This window comes from Geospiza fortis, unplaced genomic scaffold (assembly GCF_000277835.1).
Source record: "Geospiza fortis unplaced genomic scaffold, GeoFor_1.0 scaffold200, whole genome shotgun sequence".
NCBI lineage: Eukaryota > Metazoa > Chordata > Aves > Passeriformes > Thraupidae > Geospiza > Geospiza fortis.
This window is the reverse complement of record NW_005054353.1, coordinates 1,153,846-1,179,051: the sequence shown is the minus strand read 5'-3', so window position 1 is coordinate 1,179,051 and position 25,206 is coordinate 1,153,846. Positions and strand designations below refer to the sequence as shown.

The following is a 25,206-nucleotide window of genomic DNA, read 5'->3' as shown; positions in this document are numbered from 1 at the left end:
CAGGAATAACAACTTCTTCCATGACCTAGTATGTCACTGACATTATGTGAAAGTGACACTTAGGCACTAACAGCTCCAGCTCTGAGACCTCAGACAAGGCTCAGAGTGATGCAATTCTATTAATTTTTTAAAACTGTCACAAGTAAAGCAAGATAAATTGTTGTAGGTCAAGAAGCCCAAAGATGCCATTAATAAACAATGGAGGGTTACTGCCATTCAGTAGATGATGACTGAAATTAAGCAACTGTGCAGCTATCAAATACAGCTCAGTACAATACAGAAGTGTGCCAAGGGCTGAATGCTGAGGCCAAAAATTATAGTGGGGGCATCAGGAAGCACTATCATGAAAGGAAAATCCAGGCTAAGGGAAACATTAACTCTCTTAACAGAGAGTCAGGGAAGATGAAGCACAATATAGTGAGACGAAATAAATTGTTCCAGGTCATGGAACACGTTTGTGGAAAAGAAAAGAACCCATAAATACTAACCCTCTATTTTCTGCTTAGCTGCTGAATAATACATCTATATTAAGAAGCACATGGGAAGAAGAAAAAAAAAAGAATGTTTCAGAAAATTGAGCAAATGTCTGAAACAAGCGTTAAAAGAATGCAAATAGACTGAAAAAGATTATAAGAAAATATTTTTCAACTTATCCATGTGGGTGCAGTGTGCAGTTTTCATTTTCTGTACTCAGACATATAAGAAACGAAATTCAAAATAAGTGTTGTAGACAGTGTTTTTAGAAAGTTACTTTGATGATTTTCCTCATTATTACACAGATATTACAGACAATAGATGTGTCAAGTCCAAAGCAATACCTACAGGCTGGTACACCTGTTTGGAATATTTCTCTTTGCCCTCTTAATCAAATATATATAATTTCATGGCTACAGTGTCAGTGCTTTAAAAACTTGTTTGTAAAAGAGCAAAGGGAAAAAAAAGCCCTACTAGAAAGCTCAAAAGTTTTGCAAATGACCCAGAGTTAATTAGAAAAGTCTGCACCCTGGCTAGTTCCCCTTCTCACGTGTCAGCTCTCATTAAATCAAAAAATTCTCCTTTCAAAGTTAACAAACACCATGGTTAACAAAACTGTTAAACTGGGATCAAGTGGGCACATTCCTAGGTTTATATATGATGTCATGCTAAGCAGCCCACAGCTGAACTTGCAAGTAGTATGAATGATTTTTCAATATATTAAGTATCTGATCTAATGCTAATTTTCTCTCTATAGGCTAACTGTGCTGGGAACAGGTGGCCCTGCTTTCAATTACGGAGGGCTAACATGCCAGTGTGAGGCCTGGATTAGTTCACCTTCTCACAGGGAATTTGCCTCGGCTGGGAATGGATTTATTATGGCTTCACACATGGAACGGAGCTCATGTCAGCTGAGGGCAGTGATACATCATATGATTCAAATTAACCTGCTGTGGACTGTTCCGCAGGGCTGATATTGTGTATTAAAATGACGACATTTTTAAAACAGCTTGAAAGAAACCAGGATTGCTGAAGTGCAATGGTTCCAATTTGTTCCAACTAATCTATCACCTGCTGGAGATATTATTCTAGAGGGTTTCTGGTAGCTGCTATTTTCCAGGTTTCTCCAAACCACTGACCTTGGTAATGGATACAATTGTTGCCTCTGCAAACAGTGGGGAAAAAAAGGCTGGAGAGAGCGCCATGGTGCAGTTCTGATTATTGTTTTTATACCTGAGCCGAGATCCCCTGCTGCGACCCTCGTGGTCCCCAGATCATGTGTGGACGGACTGGCATGAAGGACAAACCCACCAGCTCCCCAGTTCTCGCTTTATTTTTCAGTGGGACACAACATTTCTTAGTTTATTTGGATACTGTCTTCTGCAGAAATTATTTATAAAGGTGAATTATCAAGAACCTCCATTACTTCACATCTAACCCAATCCCTTCCCAAGAAACCACTGCAGAAAGAGGACTTCACTATAAAGTTAAATCCACTAATTACAGATTATCATCCATAATTTGCGTGTATAAGTATTTAAAGGCAATTTTTATAAAGCTGTACTTCATAGACATGTTCTTGCATCATTTGCATCCAGAAAGACCACATCAAAGACAGCTTTTATAGGTAAGAAAGGTGATTTTAAAAAAATCCAGGAGGACTAAAAGGTAAAGAGGATAATTTTTAAAAACCTATTAAAACAAGACGGTCATATTTGTTCCTCACAAAATGAATTATATCTAATGCTGAAGCAATAAATAGTTCACTTTAATGCATTAGACAAAAATTGGATCTACAACCCAGTAACAGAATGAATATAAAAGATAGAGGGTCATGTAAAGTGATGTAAATGGAATTTAAAAAATTTTACATAATTAGTTTCTGTAAAAAGAGAACGAATAGTCCTTTAATACATTCTGGGGTTAAAGTTGAGGCATGTTCCCACAGGCCTGATGATGAATGCTTATTTCTCCTAGGATCCTATTACCTTAAATCTGGAAGAAATATAGTTTTTCTTTAGTTGCCAAAAATGTACAAAATAATCAACTCATGTGGCAAGAAGTGCATTAATGTATCCTGTTATTCTCATTTAATTAGTGGTTTCCAAGTTTAGCTACTTGCTGTAGTTTTTTGATCTCTGAGCTAATATAGACTGACAAACTGGTTTCCTGTGTGGTGAAACCATACGAGTTTTCTGTGGAACACCATCTACTTATCTACTTCAGCTGAGACACAATTTGCAAGGAATACTGGTTTTATCCAACACAGCAAACATTGGGAAACACTTGCAAATTTTTTTCTGTTAACTGCTCGATAGTATTTTGCATTATAAAATATAGGATTCTTATACTTGAAATTTAACCTCAGCACACCAACAATGTATCTTGAAAGAAAAATGGTATTACAATTAAACCACTGAACTCTGAACACTTGAAATTGACACAGAAAACCGTATAGTTATCCCAACTACTACATATTTTTATCTGCATAGGCACAGCTTTCAAAAATGTGCTGACTTTTCAGAACAGTTGATCATCTGTAACCAACAGGCAGCACCTCCCAGTATAGTCAATGCATTTCAGCGATTCACTTACTACAGTTATAAACCACAGATACATAAATGACCATGAAACACACACTATGTCATTAGAAAATAGGTCACTTAGCAGCAGCATTCTTTGCCAGATATTCACCAAAAAGAACAGCTTTCAAGGCCTGCAACAAAACTCTACTCCAGCGGTGCCTTTATTTATTCAATTTATTAGCTAAGCTGTCTCCCATCAGTGCCTTTATTTATTTAATTTATTAGCTAAGCTGTCTCCCATTGGTGCCTTTATTTATTTAATTTATTAGCTGAGCCGTCTCCCATCACACATACTGTTTGTTGATCTTGCAAGAGCTCTTGGGAGCTTTGCTGAGGTTCTTCTCCTCAAAGAACGAGCGCCAGCTGAGCTAGGATCTGGTGGCGTAACACTTTCTCCAGGCCTGCTGACGGCCAAGCTACCTCACCCTGGAAGAAGCTGTGGTTAGGGGACTTCTTGTCCCACAGGGCAGTTAGTAACTCATTTTCCAGTAGCCTGCTGAGGAGCTGTCAGGCTCTTGTAACTCTCTGCATGTGCTGTTCTGACGCAATCACATGCAGAATGAGCCTTCCATTACTCATCCAATGAAACTTCCATCCCCCAAGGAAGGCTTCTTGGTAAAGATTAGTTTATTTGAAGAGGATCTCAGTGGTAACAGCTGAGGTTAGAAAAATCTGCAAGGGATGGTGGAGCTGTTTTGTTATACTACCCTGGCAAACACTTCATTAAAGTTCAGAGAAATTACCGTTGAGTCATGTGTAATGATAGTTCCAATTAGCAGCAAAAAGATGATGAAAGAAAGCCTTTTGGCTAAGAATAGATCCTGGAAGAAATCTCTGAAGTTTTAAATGCTTTGTAAGAATAAGTAGATTGAAGATTATGATGCATTAATTTATGGTTTTCCAGTTCCCTATTCAGCAAAACACTATGGAGGGGAGAGATTTAACACTAATGCAAGATACAACTGAACTGGTGAAATTGGGGTGAACACTTACACTATTTGTGAATATATACTTTGCAAGCTGGTGCCAACTTCCATGTTTGCTAGTTTTACTAGGAATCTGTCCTACTGACAGGACAGCATCAGGGAAACACCCTCAGTTGTGTAAGAAATTAAATATAAAGGCTGTGCCGAGAAACTACAGTGAGAACCTTGAGAGAAGTGGAATGCACAAATGAAGGGTCTGGGAATATGGAAATCTAACATATGTGGGGACAGAGGACATATAAGAACTGGTAGCAGAAGGATAAAAGAAAACCATTCTGGCAGCAGTGATCAAGAGGTCCCTGATAGAAGATATCTTAACCCCTCCTGTGCTGTTCCTGATTAGAATGAAAAGCCATCATTACTATCAATTAACCATTTTTCTTTCTCAAATGGCAGCAGAACACACAGTAAGCAGTAAGGCCTGAATATTCAAAGGCCTACTAATGTACCCAAATATGGACCAATATAACAGAAGTGTTCCCTGAAATTATGTCTTTAGATAGCTGGGAAACAAAAAAAAGGGGGTAATGATGAGGTTGTTCACATACTTTATTGTTTCCTTGAAACCTCTGCCTGTGTGCAAAAAACATTTTTTCAAGCTACTTAACCACAGTATTTATAGTTGGGGTCAAATATATGTGTCTCATTCACTGGTTACTCAGTTTGATGGCTTGGGCTTTGATATTCAAAAGTGCTTTCTGCTTTACTCAAAGACAATATGAGCTGTGCTTCCAACATCAAATTCTGTATTTTCAAGTACTTTGGAAAAGTAAAATGGTGTGTTTTAAATTGATAACCTTAATAAAATGAGAAAATATTTAATGTCCCCGTGCCTCAGTTGTCTTCTGTGGATGGCAAGGGCATAGTATTCCATCATCCATGTGAGGGTTGTGCAGGTAAATTAGTATTTCTGTAGTGCTCAGATGTTACAGCTGTAAGGCATGCAAAGGAAATTCTGCTGCAGATCCAAGATTAGATAGTGTGCTGTAAGACTGTATGAAGAGGTAACTGAATGAACAGGAAAATCCTGTACTCAAGAGCTCCTCACTAAATGGCTGATAATGACTGTGCTGTGTGAAGTAAGGATATTCAGGATAAAAAAGTAGGTTAAATAATTCAACAAACTATAACAAATACGCAAATTAAAAAATAGTTATGTATTTTCTAACTTTCACTATAACCTCAATTATTTCACTGTAATGTAGCTATAAATATATCCTCACAAAATAGTGAATGCAATTGGCAAGAATTTCTGATGCTCTACGAGTGGAATTTCAAGTCACATTATGTTATGCAAATGCTAACAAACCTCTACACTACACCACTTACATTAATTAAAGAAACACAATATCACTATTACTTTTTAAATTTACAATGTCAGCACTTAGGTGATTGGAATTCCAGAGCCAGGTATCCAGATTTCAAAGAACCCAAGAGAAGATAGTTCAGAAAAATCTTCAGAAACATTATAAAAGTAATCTTTTCTAAACACAACTGCAATAACATTTCAGTTTTCTAAGACTAGAAGCAGGTAGGCTTCATTCTGCTGGAAATTTGACAAATTCAGCCTTTCTAAACTTACTGTGGGAACAAAATTAATAATTAAACGCTAAACCAGTGAGTGACTGGTCCAGGACTGCCCATTCCCCAGTTTTCACTTTCATTCAGTGTAATTGCCAGAGGAAAATTTCACATTTGTGAGCAAGGAATACAATTTCTGATTACAGAAACATTTCTGATTATCTGATATCACTGAGTCATAGAATAATTAGGGTTGAAAGGGACCTCAATGCTGATCTCCTTCAAACTCCCCTGCCATGGGAAGGGACACCTTCCACTAGATCAGGTTGCTCAGGCACCATCCGGTGTCCATGTGTGCATATCTACAGATTACATTAGAAAAGAAAGATTAAAGTGCAGCACTTACCTGGTCCATTAAGGAAGTCTTTAATTTGCACAGTGATAAGAGGAGGCGGAATACCACTTTTAGCATCTACCTCTCCTGCTACTGTCTGCAACCAAATCTTGCAATAATCCAGAGCTTCTGGTAGAGTCTTCCCAGGATCTACAGATGATAACCATCACAGTCATTGATTATATTCCAGGAATATGATATATTACAAAATGCTACATACAAAATTGACTGGGCAAAATGAAATAATTTTAAATGCAATATGGCAAATATTATACATAATATAACTTGTTTACATAGCACTTGCACTTAGATGCATGTGTAGAATAATGCATACACTCATGGGTAAGAGGACAAAGCCCAAATGACAAAAAATTTAGAAGGCATGCAAAAATCCCAAGTAAAATATGAGTAAAATACATCAATAAAACAAGATGACTGTAAATAGCACATTATTTCAGCTTTAATTAATGATTAAGCAATGACACTTAAGGACTTCTTAGAAGAGAATCTGCACTCAAAACCTGCTACTAGATTGTATTGTCATGGCTCAGTAGAGAAAATAATAATGGAAAAGTAAATTATAAAGGCAAAAAAACCCAGAATGTTGTCAGAGCTCAGGAACAGAGCATGACAACAGTGCTGTTGTACCATTCCCTTTGCAGCTTCCCTCAATAGCTAACCGGTAGCTATTCTTGGGTACCACCTTGAATGGTGCTCCTTTGATCAGTCTGTAATACTACAGAAGCACATTAAAATTAAATCCATCCAAGGGCTATTCTGGTCTTCATTTTCCAAGTATCACACATAGCAAAAAGAGTTGGGTAAAGAGGCTTTTTAATCTTTAGGGATTCATGATCTTCTATGAGCATTCTCAATTCTGGCATTATCTTTAATTATAAATAATCAGTCATTGTTTATTATGAAGTCAGTTATGTTACTCATTGAATATCTGTCTCATCCTCAACTTAAGGAAATTTTCTTGAAGCTATTCTCTCCTTTTCAGTCAATTAAAAACTGCTATAATTGCTTTGAGTTTTACTGAATTAATTCTTTTCAGGAACAGGATTTACATACTACTGTTATAGTCAACATATGGTATTGTGGTATCACAGTCATATGTGGACTGGGTATATAAAGCCAGCTTTGGAATTTGTGTTTCTTGACCTTATCATGTGATTCATATAAAACTTGGCACATATGAGCCCTTATGTGATTTCAAAGAACCTACTGAAACCAATTGATCATGACTTTAGATCTATATGGAAAAGATCAAAAGTTAGCACATTCTTTTGTTTTTATTTGATCAATTTTCAGGCAATGACTTTACAGCAGTATTTGCACTGTATGGCATATACATTACAGCCTTTTCTTCCTTCTATTCCTGCTACACATTTATAAAGTCAGGTCTCAACAGTTATTTAAGAGCTGTCATTGCATACAACAGATCTGTACATTTTCCATGAAAATTTTCACATTTTTATGATTCTTAACCCCTTTCAATTAATTGCAATAACCAGAGTTGTGTGGCACACTCTCTTTTCTATAGTAACTGTTTTAGGGAATATCTTGTTGCGTCTGGCATTTTTCTAGTATACTGACAATACTACTACTACTACTACTGTTACTCATCATCATCATCATCATCATCATCATCATCATCATCATCCTCGTTATCACCAAGGTACACACTTTTTCCAAAACACAGATTTATAGCTGTTCTGAACAAGGATCTCTGAGTTGGATTTATAAAATTATATCTTATTTTGTGCTGGTAGACATCATAAGCAGCTAACATTTTAACGTTTTCCAGAATATATAGCGTAAAGCATTGTAAAAATGACTGAATATTGCTCAATGAAGTGAATTGACTAAATTCATCTCTAAATTACAGTTCCTCTGTAAGTACTAATATATTTAGGTGTATTAATAGGGCACAAAACACTGCAATATGCCATTATTTAGTCTCATTTCTGGAAGATATCATCACATACTGTATATAGCAACCTATATCTTCTACCAGCTTTTCAGAAAATCCACTACATTTAGCTGAACACTTCTTTTGTAAAATACACTTACAGGCAGTTTTATTATCCTAAGATGTGTTTACCTTATTAAATACCTAATAATTATTTCAAAATTGTAGCACTTTCAAGCAGAAAACATCTCTGATGAAAAGAACTTACACAGCAGAAAATCCCTCTGTGGTATATTTCATTAACTACACAAACTCCCCTCAGGCTCCTGGGAACTGCAGCACTTAAGTACAGAACCCAAAAATAAAGCAACCATGGGACTCTCAGGAGATTTTTTTGCTCTGACATATCTCTAAGGAGTGCAACACTCTCATCTCTTCATCACCTGCAGCACTGTAGGACTGGGATATGCGAATGATAAGGACTCCAAAATTCATATATTAGGAACACAACATGAAGAAACCTTAACACAGAAGTCCAACAAAATATATTACTTTTAACCCAGCACTGGTCTTACTGAGTTCAAGCATTTTTTAAGTTCAAGTGAAACTCAGCTAATTTTGGAAGCAGGAGATTGCATTGACAATTTTGCATCAGAGTGAATAATATCAAAGGGCCATGCAAAGAGCCAACTTGAGTGCTTCCAAGCCCATAGCACAGAGTTAATTTGGAATCTGGGTAACAAACTTGGCTATCCAGCCAAATAGTCCAGTTTTAAGTTTTTATGTAATGATGTGAAAGCTAAAATCCAGAGGTTTCAAAATTGACTATGCTTGTGTATATCAAAAACTTGAGGGGAGTTCCAAATAAAATGTGTGAGGGTAAGACAAATACCTATCTCAAGGGTCAAACAACCAAAAGATGACCCTGTTAAAATATCTTCTAAGGTAGAAAACAGCACATGCATCTTCAGAGGATCAAGAATCAGGAAAGGAATAAAGCAATATCAGTCAATCAATCCCTATGCCAAAATCACAGGAAATAGAGAAGCAACTGAACAAAAAAAAAAGAATTTTAGAATGAGAAGTGAGGAATTTGTGATGAGAAGAGCTATTAGAAAAAGCACTCTTGTCTCTCAAGGAAATGATGGAGACATTCAGAATGTTTAAAAATACACTTGACAGAACACTATAAAATATACAATTGGGAACAATTATGCATCAGCAGGGAACTGGTTCTGAATAATGTATTATAATAGGTCATTTCCATTTCCATTTTCTATGATTCTCCCAAAAATCAACACTTAAATTTGCAGTTATTTGTATAAAGAAAATGCTGGAGAAAACCCAGGGGATGCATATATAAGTAAAAGGAGAGGCTAGAATTACTCCACAGCAAGCCAAGATAGAGAAAAGAAAGGACTGAGAAGCGAGGAGCAGTGAAGATGGCCAGAAATTTTATCCTCTACACCATGTGAAAAAATTGTCTGCGGCAGCAAAAGAAAAACAGTGAGACAACTATCACACATCAACAAAACTTTAAATTTCAAGACTGTAATTTAAAATCTGTAAGACTGAGAAGGTGAAACATTCAACAGAACCACATTTACCTTCTTCCTCCCCTCTAAAATAAAAAGTAAAAAAAAAAATAAATCTCTAACTATTTTTGAATTCAACCAAACATTCAAAGCCACTTTTAGCCTTGCTGAGATCCAGACCTCAGCTCCGAACTTCACTTTATCAAATATCTTCCTAAACTTGATTTAAAATTGCAAGCTTTTGATTTCACTGCTATTCCCTTGGTCTTCTGTTAACAGCAGACAGCAAACCCCAAACTTCTGAAGAGAACAGGGACTCAGGGGAAAGGAAACCAGGAAGGCAGGAGAAATTCTGCATCTTGAAGATTTTCATTCTCCAAAATGTGTCTTTGTTCCTCTTCGTAGCTGACAGCCAGGCCAGCTAAGGGAGCAGAGGGGCCATCTGGGAGGCTTTAATGGGGGGAGCTCAGGGAGCAGAGCCCCGTGAGCCCCGGGCAGGGGACAAGGCCACCGAGCGCGAGAGTGGGACAGCGGTGGGGCCTGCTCGACTGGAACGCTCCCCAGCCCAGCCGAGCACGGCAATGTGCTTTTATTTCAATGGATGAATCACATTTTGGTCTGCAGTCAATTTTAAAAGCCAGTATGATGCTGCAATCATCTCTGCATTCGAAACTCTGAAGTGGAACGTTTGGTCTTGCTTTCAAAACGGTTTCCACTGGAATTTAAAGAACACAAGTGGAAAAACATTTCTGCTAGCGTACTTGCAAGTGCTGTGTCAGAAGCTCAAAAATGAGCACTTAAAGTAACCTGAGGAATGCACATTCCCAGGCCAATTTGGCTTTATGGGTGGGGGCTGCACTGCTCTCCCCTCATCCATGACTGCAGATGTACAATAAATATACCCAGAGGGGAACAGGTGACAGTCCAGCAGAACTCCCTCAATGCCACGCTAGGAAACAGCCTTAAATCCTCGCTGTGCCATGTAGGAAGCACAGGCTGACACAGAGGCAGTGAAGCAGGCTGCCCGCCAGAGCCAGCCTCTGCTGCTTTTCATGCAAAAGCCTGGAAAAGGCTTTCCATTAGATCAGAGGTTACATGTGGTCTTAGCTACTGCATCTGCTCTTCATGGACCCCCTGCCATCAAAGGCGTGGGTGTCAAATAAAATAAAATAAAATAAAAATCAAGAATAATTCTGGATGGCCCCACAATGACTGTTTTTTGCAAATGAGCGGTTGGCGGAAGTTGAAGAAATTCCATGCATAACAGATATTTACTGAGAAATTTCTCTCCCTTGAAACAACCAAGCACCACAACCTCCTCTTTGAAAGTAAACAAACAAACAAATAGAAAAAAGATTTTTCAAGAACGCCCAGAGCACAGTGGTCAGGAAATGAGGCAATTTTGTATCTGGATTACATTACCTGAAACAAAGCAAATAAAGATATAAAAAAATATTTATAAAAGCAGTTTATAAGATTACATTAAAAACAATTGCACCCACTTTATTTAAGTAAAAATGGCCAAAACTCTGCTAGCAAAAAACTAACAGTTAGCAGATGCCTTTTTTTTAAATATAGGATGAGCATTTAATAAAAAAGAGTCATTTTACAGTATCTTTCAGTCTTTTTTTACAGAATCTTACAAGTAAACTCAAGGAGCAACTAGTCTTTTTAGTGCCACTTATTAAGGAGTTAAAATTTATTCCATTAATTTATTTACTTTGATTTTAAGTTCCTGTACCTTGCAGTAGTATACCTGCAATCAAGCTGCACAATTACAAAACACAAATGAAGAAGTTTAGCACAACCATAATAAAACTGAGTTAACATTTCAAGAACCTAATAAGTGTCCTCCTACAAATTGACTTTCCAGTGGAAGTGGTTGTAGAGAAGACTGAGGAAGCACAATCATTGGGTCTTTGGCTCCCAGGCAGGCAAATGCTCCCACATGCAGAGACTGGTCTGATGGAAATGTGCTGCTACTGACTGATAATTAATAAACTAAGAATGCTGAACTTTTCAATGGCCTATTTCCTACTATTTAATTCTTAAGTTCTTATTTCTTTTGTGCTTCAGAAATTAAGCTAGAAATAAATAACACAGTTAGTGTTGGAGGAGTCAAGTTCTTTGGATGAAATTTGGTGTTTCAGCCACTGTACAATGCTCTGTCTCACAAAGGGAGTGATAGTTTAATGTGCAAGATTGTGAATTTTATGCTCTATTCAAAACTAATAACAAAACCCTTGTCCCAAATAAAATACATATGGCTTCATAACAGTATAAAATCTTCATTTCTACATAAAGTTCAAAGCAGTAAACCATCATGAAGCAGTAGCCCTTAATTCTGTCACCAGCCCAGGACTAACTATTATTCTCTTTTATACAAAGGTTCATAAAAGAGACTGTCATCAAATTACCTATTAGAAGCATTTCTAAAGTCTAGAAAATCTTTGTTGACCTACAGCTAATATTTCTTAGAAGTACGCTACTGGGAGGTGAGGGATGAAAAGCACAACTCTATCCCGACTATCACCAGATTTTCTTTATCATAAAGTTTATTTGTGGAACTTAGGTCAACCAAAAAATAAGACTTTCCAAATTTCTCAACAGAATTCTGCATTTGCTTCTGCTTTGCAAAGATTTGAGGCTTGTTTCAGAACTGTAAATTTTTTTCTTTTATAAAAACTGTAAGAAATGGCACAATACTTCACAAGACCTAAATCTATGGCTGTTGAACGAACAGTATTCAAGTCTTCAGAATTTCACACCAAAATTGATAGTAACAATTTTTAAAACATTCCTACGCAGTGAATATGCTGTAGAATGCATAGAATACATAGAATGATTTTAAATGGCAGAGATTTTATTTGCATGTTTTGAATGCAATGTAAGTATTTCATATATAGCTTAACTACGTAAGTTTAACCATATTTGTTAAAGTAATGAGAAAACACCCCCATAGGTTTACCAAAAAACTTTATAACAATGTAATTTTACTTTTGCTCAGACAAGTATCAATTTTTAGGCTGTGATCAAAATTTGCAATGTTACAGGCCTGAAGTTTTGAGCTGCTGCTGTGCTGTTGCCTATCTCCATCACAGGATGAGAAGCACACAATATTTTCATTAGGTCTATGATTTGGTTGTTTGTTTTTTTGTTTTGTTTTCAAGGAGAAATATGCTCCCTCAGTTGTTATAATCCAGTTAAAAATATCTTTTAAATTTATCTTATGTTCTCTTCCCCATTTTGTGTTAGATAACAGTTACTTGCATGCGTATGTATACACACAAGAACAGTCTTCTAGAGAGGCTAACTGGAAATACAGTTTAGCAACATTCACTGCAATTTAAACATCATTTATGCCTTTTTCCCACTCTCCAGTCCTTGATACACAGAGAAATAAAGAAATATAGTGCATGTGTATTGTACAGAAGGAGAGAAATTAACTTGGTTCTTTCAAATAAACTTTATATTGTTCTTCATATGGACGATACATCTCTTTCAGACAAAACTGTCAACAAATAATCACAATGCCAAGAGAAGTTGGTGTGATCAATGAAATCAACCACAGCAGCACAAAAAATGCCACAAAGAGCTCCTTATTCTGTATTATATTATATGCAATATATAGCGTGTGTGTAATAGGTACACACACAGACACACACATACATATATATAATACATACAGTTCATGGCTATTTTCCCTCTAATACATATTAGAAATGGAAAATAGAAATTTCCAAAACCAATATGTTACTATAGCGGTATGACAACGTTAATCCTAAATGATGTGATTACCAGCACAGCAGGTCTTCCTAAACAAGAGGCAATAAAAACTTTATACTACCTTCTTTGCTGAGTGAATTAGTGTGTAACTGGAAGTGTGCCTTAATTTTATTAACTTATTAATACATTTAGGATGGTATTTTTAGGTACTAGCACTTTAGCAACCACCTCTCAAACTCTTTTGACAAGAGGGCTACTGCACTGGCAGCAAGCTCAGGATTCTGTGATACACGAGGAAGGCATTTATTTACTGCCCACAAAGGCAGTATGAGACCAGGACTTCTGCCTTTACATAATGTCTGAGTCCTATCTCCACACTTCTTTACATTTGCCTGACATGGAAACTTAAAGCCAAAGAAAGGGGTAAGACCCATGTATGGCTAATCTTTAGTCTCCCAATGAGCAACCTATGGTGACTGAGCAGCTCTCAGGCTGTATGTTCCTACTATCTTTATTATTTAGACTTCTTGCCATGCTTCTGTGTTCTCTAATGCACTTTCAAGTTATAAGAAGATTTTATTACAGCTTGTGTTTTGTAGAATTGCTGCCATATACATGAAGATGGTGTCAGATTTCAGGAGGTAATTGTAGAAGCAGAATGGACAGAACTTTGTCCAGTTCATTGGTGGCGGCAGCTTGTACCAAGGACACGCTTGAATGCCTCACACATGAGACATGAAGAAGTCCTATTGCATCTTTCCAAAGCACTAACTTAATGAAGATGTGTTCTTAGACCTACTCCAAGCTTCTTTCAAGCTTTGCTTTGTGAGTTTGCTTCAAATTAATTGCTGCAATGACATTTTACATAGTACATAAGAAATACACAGAATCTAGAGTCAATCAAATTCATGACACAAATGTGTTTCATTCAAGGCAAGAGAGAAAAGGAACAGCAGAGAAAGACAAAAACAGAAGGATTAATAAAATATAGCAGAGAAAAAATTTCCCTGTTTTAAGTATCTTTTCTTCCACTGCCTAATCTTTTTCACTGTTTAATCCCTCTTAAAAGTTCCAATACAATTCAGACTTCTGAGAACTGATTGCATTTTTAGTCCTTTGCAAAAGCATGTTATTTTAATGCTAATTTTCAAAAGATACAATCTTATTCAGCAAAGATTGGGTAAAGCTGCACAGAAAAGTACTTTTCACAACTACTGTGCTGGGAATACTACCAAGGAAGAACTAGCAGTACCCACAGCTCTCATTCAGAAAACAATTTAAAACCCCATATCCTTCTGGCTGTATGTTAATCTGCATACTCATTTACATTTTTTGGGGTAACACTCCATAATGATATATCTCATGAAATCAGTATACCTTGTACTGACTGCTAGACAAATGAATTGCAATCATTTGATTTCTCTCTTCAGCAGTACAGATAAGGCAGAAAAAGAATATTTCAGAGTATTTTCTACTGAAGAGCTATTTTGACATCTCTCATTATAAACTCTGCATATGGAATTTTAAAAAAAGCGCATTTTTTAAGAGATGGAATTTGCTGCAAAACCCTATTGCTCAATTGAATGAAAACTTAAAATACATGACATCACTTGATGCTGTCTGAAAGATCACTTATTTTTTTTTACAGCTTATGTCCAAAACACCAGGTGATTCTACAGTGTTTAGATTTTATTGGTAGGCTGGTATAGGAAAATATTGTGACATTCAGTCATAAAATAATGCTCTTTATGAAATTACCTTGGCCTACAACGTTTACTTCCTTAAAAAACTTTGAGAAGTTATAGCAATGCAACAATCCCTGCCACAAACCGGTAATGAGAAAGCAGTACTAAGAAACAGGAAGAACTGGTTGCTAAAAGGTTAGATCTTAATTAATTTCAAACATTTTACACACTTAACTTGATTCAGCTGTGAGGCATAATCCTAAAAATATGTATATTTAGTGACTGATATTTAAAGATGTCCTGAAGTTCTGTTTTCCACCACCCTCTGTAACTTCTGAGACGTGCAATCATTTTCATGGTTATAACCAGGAATGGATGTTAAATGCTCTTACCTGTACACTTGTAGTCTGAGGTGACTCCTTTAAGACCAGCGTCGAACACTGATATTTCTACTTTTTGCTTTCTGTGGTGGCAGCTGAGGAGCACAGAGGGCTGTGACACAACCAGGTAGAGAAATGGCTGCAGCTCTATGTCCCCCGCTCCCCGGCGCCCAGGCTGCCGTACAACCGTGATGCCCAGGGCTTGGCGAGCAGATGACCTTGTGGAAGCGTGCAGGCTCTCCAGTGACAGAAGACCTGGTTTTCTGCCAGCAGACAGGGGAGGGTTACTGTTCAGAAGATCATCTGCTGTGACAGAAGAGATGCATGGCTGACTGGGCTTCTTGGTATCATGGCTGCTGCCTGAGACTGTTTCTGGAAGGTTCAAGGAGCTTTTGCTTATCTTCTCACCATCTTTCTGATCTTGCACTGATTTTGATTTAGGTGAGGCAGCGCATGAGTACGTCATCAATGAGATTCGACTTGCTGTGACAAAAATGTCAAAGGGAATGAAGTTGAGGTTCTTCACGATGGAAGACTGGCGGGAAGGCTGGGCAATGCGGTGCTGGCTGGTGCCACTGTGCTGCTCTATCTGAATGATCCTGATCTTAACGCTGTCACTGCCAATTCCACTGTCCTGAGCCCCGCTGTACCGGGAAGAAGTCTCAACTGTTCCTCCATCAGCCACATCCATCTTCTTCTGTTCTTGCTTGGAAACCTGCAAAGGAAAATGTTATATTAACTTTGATATCCATATTCCAGCTATTTCCACTTTAGTCACAGCAAAAAAAATCACTACATAAACATGATGTCAAAAGAGAGAATTATAAAAAAAATCTGCCAAGTTAACTTTAACACAGTAATCACTCATGAAAACACAGCAGGTGTCTGTTCCAATGAAATGATGACTCACAATAGCTGAAGACCCAAAAAAAAGTAAAAGTGAAAAAAACCAACCAAGCAGTAAGGATTTCTAAGCTTGGAAACCATTTAAAAAAATTAAAGTCTTCATTAAAAAACTTTAAAGAATTTATAAGAAATTTATAGTTTAATATAATATTAATTTATAGATTAATATAATATTAATCCATAATATTTCCAGATTAATATAATAAAATATATCTATAAAATAATGTATTGCAAATAAAAGTTTAGTTAGAATTGTTTTCCAATTTTGAGCACTGATGCTCAAAAAGTCATCTTTGTCACTAAAATTTTGTACTGTAATTAGATGAAATGGAACATAATCATAATCCACTACACAATCATAAAGACTAAATGGAAATTATAATTTGAACTGTATTGAAAAATATATTGGAGAAAAATGGATGTTAAGAGTCTTAAGAGTCATGGAAGGCAGTTGCCTTATATAAAACACCAAAGTTAAAGGAAACATCAAAACTATCTAAAGACTATCTCGGTGAGGGGAATGTGTTCTTAGTTTACCAAGACTAGAAAGGGTATTGGCTGTGACAGTCATAGGGTTTCATGTGAGAAATCATTGCATATAAAAATATTTCAAAAAGAAAACATACACCACTGACAAACAAAAAGAGTGCAAGACTGAAGTAAAAAGTTGCAAGGCTGTGTCCAGAGACCTTATTGTCCCAACTCAAGAGACAGAGATATTCCAAGACAAAGAAATACTTCAGTAAAAACCATTTGCAATACTGCTCATGAAGCAAGTAGAAGTCCTATCAAAAGCTTGAGGACAAGGCGGGGAGCATATACTAAAATATGTGGCAAAAAAACAATCTGCAAAAATTCAATAATAATTGATATATGACTAATTACTCAGATTCATATGAAGGTTAAAGTCATACATTCACCCTGTATAACTTCCGCAGCACAACTAACACTTCCATCTGTGCTGCTGCAGTAGAGTTGCTGCTCTGCTCTGTACAGGAGGTCACATAAGAAATGCCCAACTCGGTTGGATTCCTAACCCATCTAGCCAAGTACACTGTTCTCGACAGCACCAGGAGGAAACTCTGTTAAGAAGTACCAGAAACTCTGTCCACTTCCTGCAAACTGCTCCTCTACAGCTGCTGCATGTAGGATGCCAGGGGTACATGTTTGTGTGGTCATTTTAGCAACCATTTCTGGGCTTCTTGTCCATGAATTCATCTACTTCCTTTCTGAACACACTGACAGTGTCTGTTCTTCACAACCTTCAGGGCCAACAAGTTCCAATTTTTTAAAAATTGTTTTAAACTATCTCCTCTGAGTGACATTGCTTTCCCCCAACCTTTTGTAGCATATGAATTGTTGAAGTCCACATTCAGCTTTATTAGTGCTGTTATGACTTTGTAAAGTACGACCACAGCCCGCCTCAGCCTTCTCCTCTTCAGACACTGAAATCCCAGCCTTTTTAGTCCCTCCTCACAAAGGTGCTCCAGCACCTTCAATCTTTTTAGCCTCCCATTTCTACTTCTATAACTTCACTATGGCCTTCTTGAGTAGACTATGAAGCACCCAAGAAGTGGAACCACTACAGTTCTCTACAAAAGTGAAATGCTTCTTCTGTCTTGTTCTCCATCTCCATCCAGATGTCCAGTATTCTGTTAGGTTTTTTTAGCTGACTCTGCACATTGACTCAATGATTTAATTTCTTCATTGCAGGACCTATTTCAATAATTTCTCCTTATCTTGTCCATCCAAATGAATCTTCAAAAAGTGAAATATGAACTAGGGCAAACAGTACTGTAACTTCTGCTTCAAAATAGAATAATTAATTAAAAATAAATAATTAAAAATAAATAATTTATCACCAACTTAATGATAGGAATAAAGGACAGTGAATTTCTCAATTTCCTCAAATTTTTGTGGTCTTTATGCAGCAATGTATTAGATTCTACATGTATTGCAGAAATTGGGTTATGAGGGAGGTAAAGAAAAGCAGGCTTTTAAAATCTTCCTTTATATTGTGCTTTATGGAACAAAGGGAGCAATCCCCTCTCCTTTCCTTTAAAGGAATAAACATACTAGAAAAAGTATTACAGAGGAAATCCTAAACCAGAACCATTAACTAGCTGAGATTTTCTTTGAAAAGGTTTTTGCCAGCTCTGGTTACAATCTTTTCAGATTCACTCATGTACATATTTTTCAAATAACCAATAAAATTCTTTGTGGCTGTTTTCTATGGCAGACTCATATCACTGACTTGTAAATGTGATATCATTTTTAATGTTGCCTCTGTAAAAATAACTAGAGACCATTTTAATGAATCACTACATTGTGAGCCAAGAAATCCTCATTCCTCCTGATATCCTAGCAAAGTTAGGCTATTTACACCTCAGCCTCTCTGCCTGGTAAACTATAAAGTGCTTCACCCATATCCTGCACCTATTGCACTTCCAAAATTGGTACATATGGTACCAATTGGTACAGAAAAGGCAGAAAAAGAATATTTCAGAATATTTTCTACTGAACAGCTATTTTGACATCTCTCATTATAAACTCTGCATATGGAATTTTAAAAATATGCATTTTCATTGCTCATGTATTGAGGGCAAGCAGAAAGAAAAGATGGAGCTGTGAAAAAATCCTGCCATATCATTTCATGGAAATGCTGCCTGTAATTAAGTTGAGGGCATTGCTAAACTCAGAAATTTTAAATTGCTACAGAGACATCAGTAAAGTCTAATGAAAAATGTTTTCAGAAAGCATGATTCAGTGGTGAATGACACTCTTATGGTTACTACATGACATTCTCTTGTTCTCCTCTATGCAGAAGAAATTTCTGCAGCTACCTGACATTTAGATTATGCATGACTTGGCCAGAGGAAATGAAAATACAGTGTCATCCACCAAGTGGCAACCTTCCAGGGAGAAAAGCATCACATGTATATGATAAAGTGGAGGAAGAAATCACAGTACTTCTGGTTTCTGAATGGATCCTCTCTTCTCACACCTAAACAGATTTGAGTTGAAGCCTAGTTCTTTTCCTCTGCCTCTTTTAATCACTAAGTATTTAATAAAATGTTCTGGTCTACACAAAGCACCTTTAGGAAGGTAAGAAAGTAGCTCTGCCTCCATCACCAGCCAGGCTATAGGTTCTCTGTGCAGACTGCTGCAAGGGTGCTAATTGGTCCCAACTGCCGAGTTTCCTGTTATGCGGACATTCAACTACAGAAACTTTACTGAGACCCCAAATCAATTCATGCAGGTCACTGAACAGCACTCAGAAGGCAATTTCTGCTCAGTATTAAGCAGTATGGAATATGAACCAGTGCCCAAAAGGTGAAAGACACCATATCCTATTACGGTTTTCCATGCCACCCAGTTTCACAATGAAACTTTGACTTATGTAGGGTCTTACCACATATATTATAAAGGTTGAAACACATGGATAATGATTTGCAAGACAGCTGTACATAACACAACTGGGTACAAAATAAAAGTGCAGAAGTACCACTGGAACTTCTTGCATCAATTTCACCTCAGTAGAGCATCAAGCCTTCCAACAATATTTCAAAGTTAATCTGAAGATATGCCTAGTAATAAACTCGGGAAGCATTTAGGTATTCCTCTAATGGGATAAGAAGATGAGAAGGAAAAATCTCAGTATAACAACTCTAAAAAGATTCTTTGCTCTGTTATGGAAGAAATGGGTCAATACTTTAAAGATGTCAAGAACAGCAATATCATCTTGCTGCTAGCAAATGTAATGGTAACATTTATCATTGGGCTGTATAATATCAATTCTCTTACTCTTTACATAACCCATTTAAAATGAACAATAAAAGTTTTCTTTAATTAGCTACTGGTGTGCATTAACATGATCATGATTAAACCATAAAAACCAACTGTACATTACTCTGGTCCCCTATCCCATGTGGTTCAAATTATTTTAGTTGAAAATGTACTTTGAGTCCCTTTTAAAAGTTCGACCTTCTGCTTTCAGAGAATTAAATGCATATTACTATAGTGGAGAAGATAATGTTTCAGACCTCCAGGCATATATTAAACACACTGGCAGCACATTAGACAAAATGCTTTACTTATTAGATACTTCCTATTCTAAACAGTGTCATCAAAGGCTAAAAACAAAATCCATATAAAAGCTGCACAATGCTTCCACACAGAACCTGTGCCAAAATCCCTGTACTTTCCAGCTAATGAGGAAAGGATGTGTACTCTTAACATATGAATGTAAGATTTTCCAAGCATTCACTTTAGGAAACAGGACTATTGATTCCACATGGCTTATGTTAAATGAAACTGTATTGGTAAAATAACCTTTAAGATATTTGGCATGATAACTATAATTAAACAGTATTCAAAGGAATAAAACAAAAGGGAATTTGGTTCCACAATAGCTAATTAAAATAAAATGAAAAAACACAGCATGTCATCTATCAAGATAAATTGTTATTGTTTAAGAACTATTTAAATACTGTTAAAATATACTTTTAGATAAAATCTGAAAGGACTGGAAAAATATTTGTGGTTTAAAAATGGATAGTTTGGTGAAGAAAAAAGTATAGGACGCTGAAATTTTAAGCTGAGATAATAGCTTTAAAGCCTTGAGCATAACCAGATGGTACTTCAATCAGAGGTATTCTACAGTTTCACTGTCAGAATAAGTTGCAATATGGAAAGGTTTTCAATAGCTTGAAAAAACATATCAAGATGATAGTTTACTTCTTAGATCACTTCAGTGCATTTTCTTGTCCTTTCACAGTTATATATCCCATCAATACTATACACCATAGAAAAGGTGTTGAAAGCTACACTGGTAGCTGGGGAACTGTGGTTAATTCTCCCTTTTCATGTGTTGAGATGGGTAACTTTACTAGCTTAACCTCTTGAGTTCACTAGGGCATATGGCACATATATCTACCAAGAGAAAGGGCATGGAAATGGCATGTCCTGTAGAACACACAGAGATAAGTACATCATAAAATCAAGGATCAATAAATAGATTTGCTTTTCAACATTGGCAAATAGTCTCATCTAAGGTCACTGCAATTTTAACCAGGTAAGTCTTGTTTATTTTCCATTTCTGATCACAATACTGAGATGGTAGTGATGTCTTCAAAGTTTTTTACTCCATAAAAAGCAGGAATAAAATAAAAAGGTGACATAAAATAGAACAAAATAAAAGCAGAAATAAAATAAAAAGGTAAACACAAAACCTAATACTTTAGACCAATAATTAACACTTTTACCAAATCAAAGAGAAGCATTTTACAACAATTGGTAGAATTGCTACATTATATTTCTTAATCTCTCAAGAATTTTCAACTAAAACAATGTAAGCATGTGCAAATTTCACTATAAACATTTTAATGTTCTTTTTCTGGTATTTCACTGAATAATCCTTTAATTAATAGAATAACTGTAGGCAATATAATATTTGGAAGTGCAGCCGCTCTAGAGGAAAAGCATCTACATCTGCATATTTTTTCCAGCTTCTCATATTAATTATGGTCATATAATGACACTATTGAAGTAAAATTTCCAGTCATTTCTTAACTCTGATCAAAACTCTTCAGCCAATCATGAGCTCATGCTTCACATTACATAAGTTATGGAAAGACTCACAAGTGTGAAACCACAAAATCAAAGTGCCAATCACATCTGCTCCATCACTGTTGTATGTGACCAAGTTTTACTCCTTTTCTAATAAGTATTAATATTTACATGGAAATAAAAGTCTTGCCTAGTGGACAAAGTAAGTTACAGAAAAGGAATATGTTCCATTTTTGTTTTCCATTATGCTTAAACTGGAAATACAAAGGTAACACTGGGTAATTTCTTCCTTGGTACTAAGTACTTCATCTACTGTATTGAGAAGTTTCCAGCAGTTTGGAAATTTAATTAATGTATCATTGTTATCTAATAAACCTTTGTTTGCCACATTGTTCTACTGAACACTCCAACTAAAATAATTTTATTATGTTTTGCATATGAGTTACACGACTGAATTTAATTCTGACCATTATCAAAATTATTTTACAAATTGACATATTAATTTCACATGGAAATATAATGAAAGGCAAACATACAAACATATCTGTCTATTTAATTATGTCCTCCAGTCTAATAAAGTTCCAAATTAAAACTTCAGTCCTCTTATTAAATCTAGACAGATTGCTTCTACTTGTATCAATCCAACTGCAGAAAGAGTCCTTTATAAAATGAACCTAAAGCTGTCCTCCAAAAGGGAACTATTAATCAAGCCAAAATGAGGCAACAAAAATAGCAGAGATGCCTGAAGTAGTTTATTTCATAAAAGTCAAATGGGTTTTTCCCTCTAAGGAGTTTTCTTTTCAAACAGAATCTGTTGCAAAACAAATGATGCCAATTTGAAGTGTAATTGTGTATATGAGCTTCTGGACCTACAGAATTACTTCAGATGGGAACTGCAGTTTTCACAATACTGTAGGAATTACATGCAAGTTGTGATGGCAAGGAGCAATACAAACTCAGCTTCTTTGTGCAATGTTTCCCAGCTCATCAAAAGTAAAGTAAGAGGCTACATTCTGTTAAACACTGATGCAAATATTCATAAATCAAAGCTCTGTTAAATGTTCCAATTGTAACATTTGGATATCCAAGTGCTAAATCCTTCCTAATGCCAACAAAATTATTTTTTTTTCATCTTAATACAAACAATATGTTTATTTTGCTACCCTGTAAAGGCCAGTAAGAAACTTGTGTTCAATTTTTTTCTTTCCAAATAAAGGCTTTCAATTTAAAAAGACCAGGCTGAAATTTGGCAGAGTCTTTCTTCTTCACAGCCTTTTTTTGTTACTATTTTTACGAAAAGCATTAGCTTTTTGGTGTTATTCTTCATATTTAAATTCAAAATTTAAGTTAATATCTTTGCTTTTATACAAAAAATATTTGGTTTAAACACAGTTTTGCATACTTTCTTCTGGTTTTGTTGGGGTTTTTTTGTTTATTTTTGTTTGGTTTGGTTTTTGTTCTTGTTTTGTGGGTTTTTTTTGGGGGGGGAATGTGGGCTCAGAGGGGGCACTGTTTTGGGTTTTTTCTCTGTTTAAAGCCAAGAAACAACATTTTTCCATGAGAGCCTTCTTGCATATTTCTTTTGGATATTTTCAAAAGCAATAGCTGAAACTTGACCCTAGTGTTGCGCACGTACAGGACAACCATGGGATCAGGCCCAGCCAAGCAGAGGTTTAGGAAAGGCAGAGCCTGCCTGACCAAGCTGATCTCCTCCTATGCCTAGAGATGATGATGTTGTCTAACTGGACTTGTGCAAGAAGACACTGGAGTACATCCAGAGAAAGGCAACTGAGCTGGTGAAGGGTCTAGAGGGTAAGTCCTACAGGGAGTGACTGAAGGAGGTAGGTTTGTTTAGTCTTCTACAAATGCCTAAAGGGATGGAACCAAGGTCAGGGTCGGCCTCTTCTCCCAGGCTAATACTGAAAGTGTAAGAAAACAGTCTCAAGCTGTGCCAGAGGAGGTTCACTTAGGACATCAGGAAGAATTTCTTCACTGAAACTGTGCTTAAGCATTGGAATGGGCTGCCTAGGGAATTGGTGGAATCACCATCCCTCAAGGTGTTCAAGAAAGAACTGGATGTGGCACTCAGCACTATGGTTTAGTTGCCATGGTGGTGCTTGGTCAAAAGTTGGACTCAATGACCTTGACCTTGGAGGTCTTCTCCTACCTTATTGATTCTACAATTCTGTGACATTCTCTTACATTTCAGTATCAAGATTTTGGTGTCAGACTAATTTTACCAGTCTCACTTATTGGTCACATTTCCATGCAGTTTAAATAATTTAATTGTATTAAATATGGAAATATTAGAAATATCATTCACTAATATGACTTCCAAACATGAGAAATTTAACAAAGTTACTTACTCCCATTAGAGTAAACTTGGATATTTTCCCATTGACTAATATTTAGCATTCTGTAAAATAAATGAAAACATGCAGAAGGAAAATGCCAAATATCTGTCAATAACTCAAACTGGAATTCAACAAAGCCTCAAAAGAAAAATTTAGGCATAATTTTTTAAAAGAGGATGAATCAATGTATGAACAATAAAAAGTCATTATTGTAATGTGGTAAAGTAACTTGGTACTTGACTGTCATAATACAGACTCTATCTTCAACCTCTTAAATGAGTAACTGTAGAGTTAAATGAACTATTTCCAGAATCAAATGATATAATCTTTTTCTTCATATATATGAGATACTTTACCCATTTTGAGCATTTTAAAGGCAATTAAATAACCAAAATAACTAAATCCACAGCAGATTAAAAGATTTCATGTACAGATGCTGCCTAACTAAACAAACTTCATTCTACATTATTTCCAGTAATATAAGTCAGACTGAGTCAGACTACATGCTACGAACAGAAAAATCCACAGTGCAGGAGTCTCCAGTGAGAAATATTCAACTGCTGGCACACTACTGCTCACTGAAACATGTGCTGGGATCTTGAGTGCCTCAGGTTTTAAAGCTGCTAGATGCCTGGAAAATTATCTATCGGTACCTTACCTTTTTTTTTTCCTAGGTTGCTAAATCTCACCTATATCAACTTGTACCTAAACTGATCTTTGACTAAACCATGTTTCAATTTGTTGAGAATATTTTAAAGACTACCTGGAGAAGTAAAGCACATGAAATGGCATGTGAACTAAAACCTACAAAATTAGTAATTCCAGAATATGTTTTTTGGTAACAAGACTATGACAAAATATCCCCATTTTTAACAAGTTGTTTGTCTCAGCCTTGGTGTACAAGTCCATGCCAGACTGAATTTGTGTCTCCTCATTTGTATATGACAGTAAACCAGCCAGTTCAGGGTCTTGAAGCATCCAAAAAAAATAATCCCAGGAAGAAAAAACAACAACAAACCAACCAAAAAACCTTTTGCTCTTTTTGGCCTGTTCTGCTTCCTTCACTGGTTCATTGTACAATACAAAGCAGTGAAGGAAAAGGACAGACCACAGCAGCTCATCTTGGATTAACTTAAGCCTCAAAACTGCATCCTAAACCATGCCCACTGAATTTGTT

The 25,206-nt window shown here is 36.3% G+C and overlaps 1 protein-coding gene across 1 annotated transcript in view; it reads right to left on the bottom strand.

Moving 5' to 3' along the window:
• VPS13B (vacuolar protein sorting 13 homolog B) overlaps window positions 1-25,206 on the bottom strand; it is a 431,388-nt gene that overhangs the window by 101,471 nt on the left and 304,711 nt on the right. The window contains exons 34-35 of the mRNA XM_005423449.3: window positions 15,214-15,916; window positions 5,973-6,110 (exon numbers count right to left, since the gene is read on the bottom strand). Coding sequence (XP_005423506.1) covers window positions 5,973-6,110; window positions 15,214-15,916 — 841 coding nt within the window. The remainder of the gene's footprint in view (window positions 1-5,972; window positions 6,111-15,213; window positions 15,917-25,206) is intronic.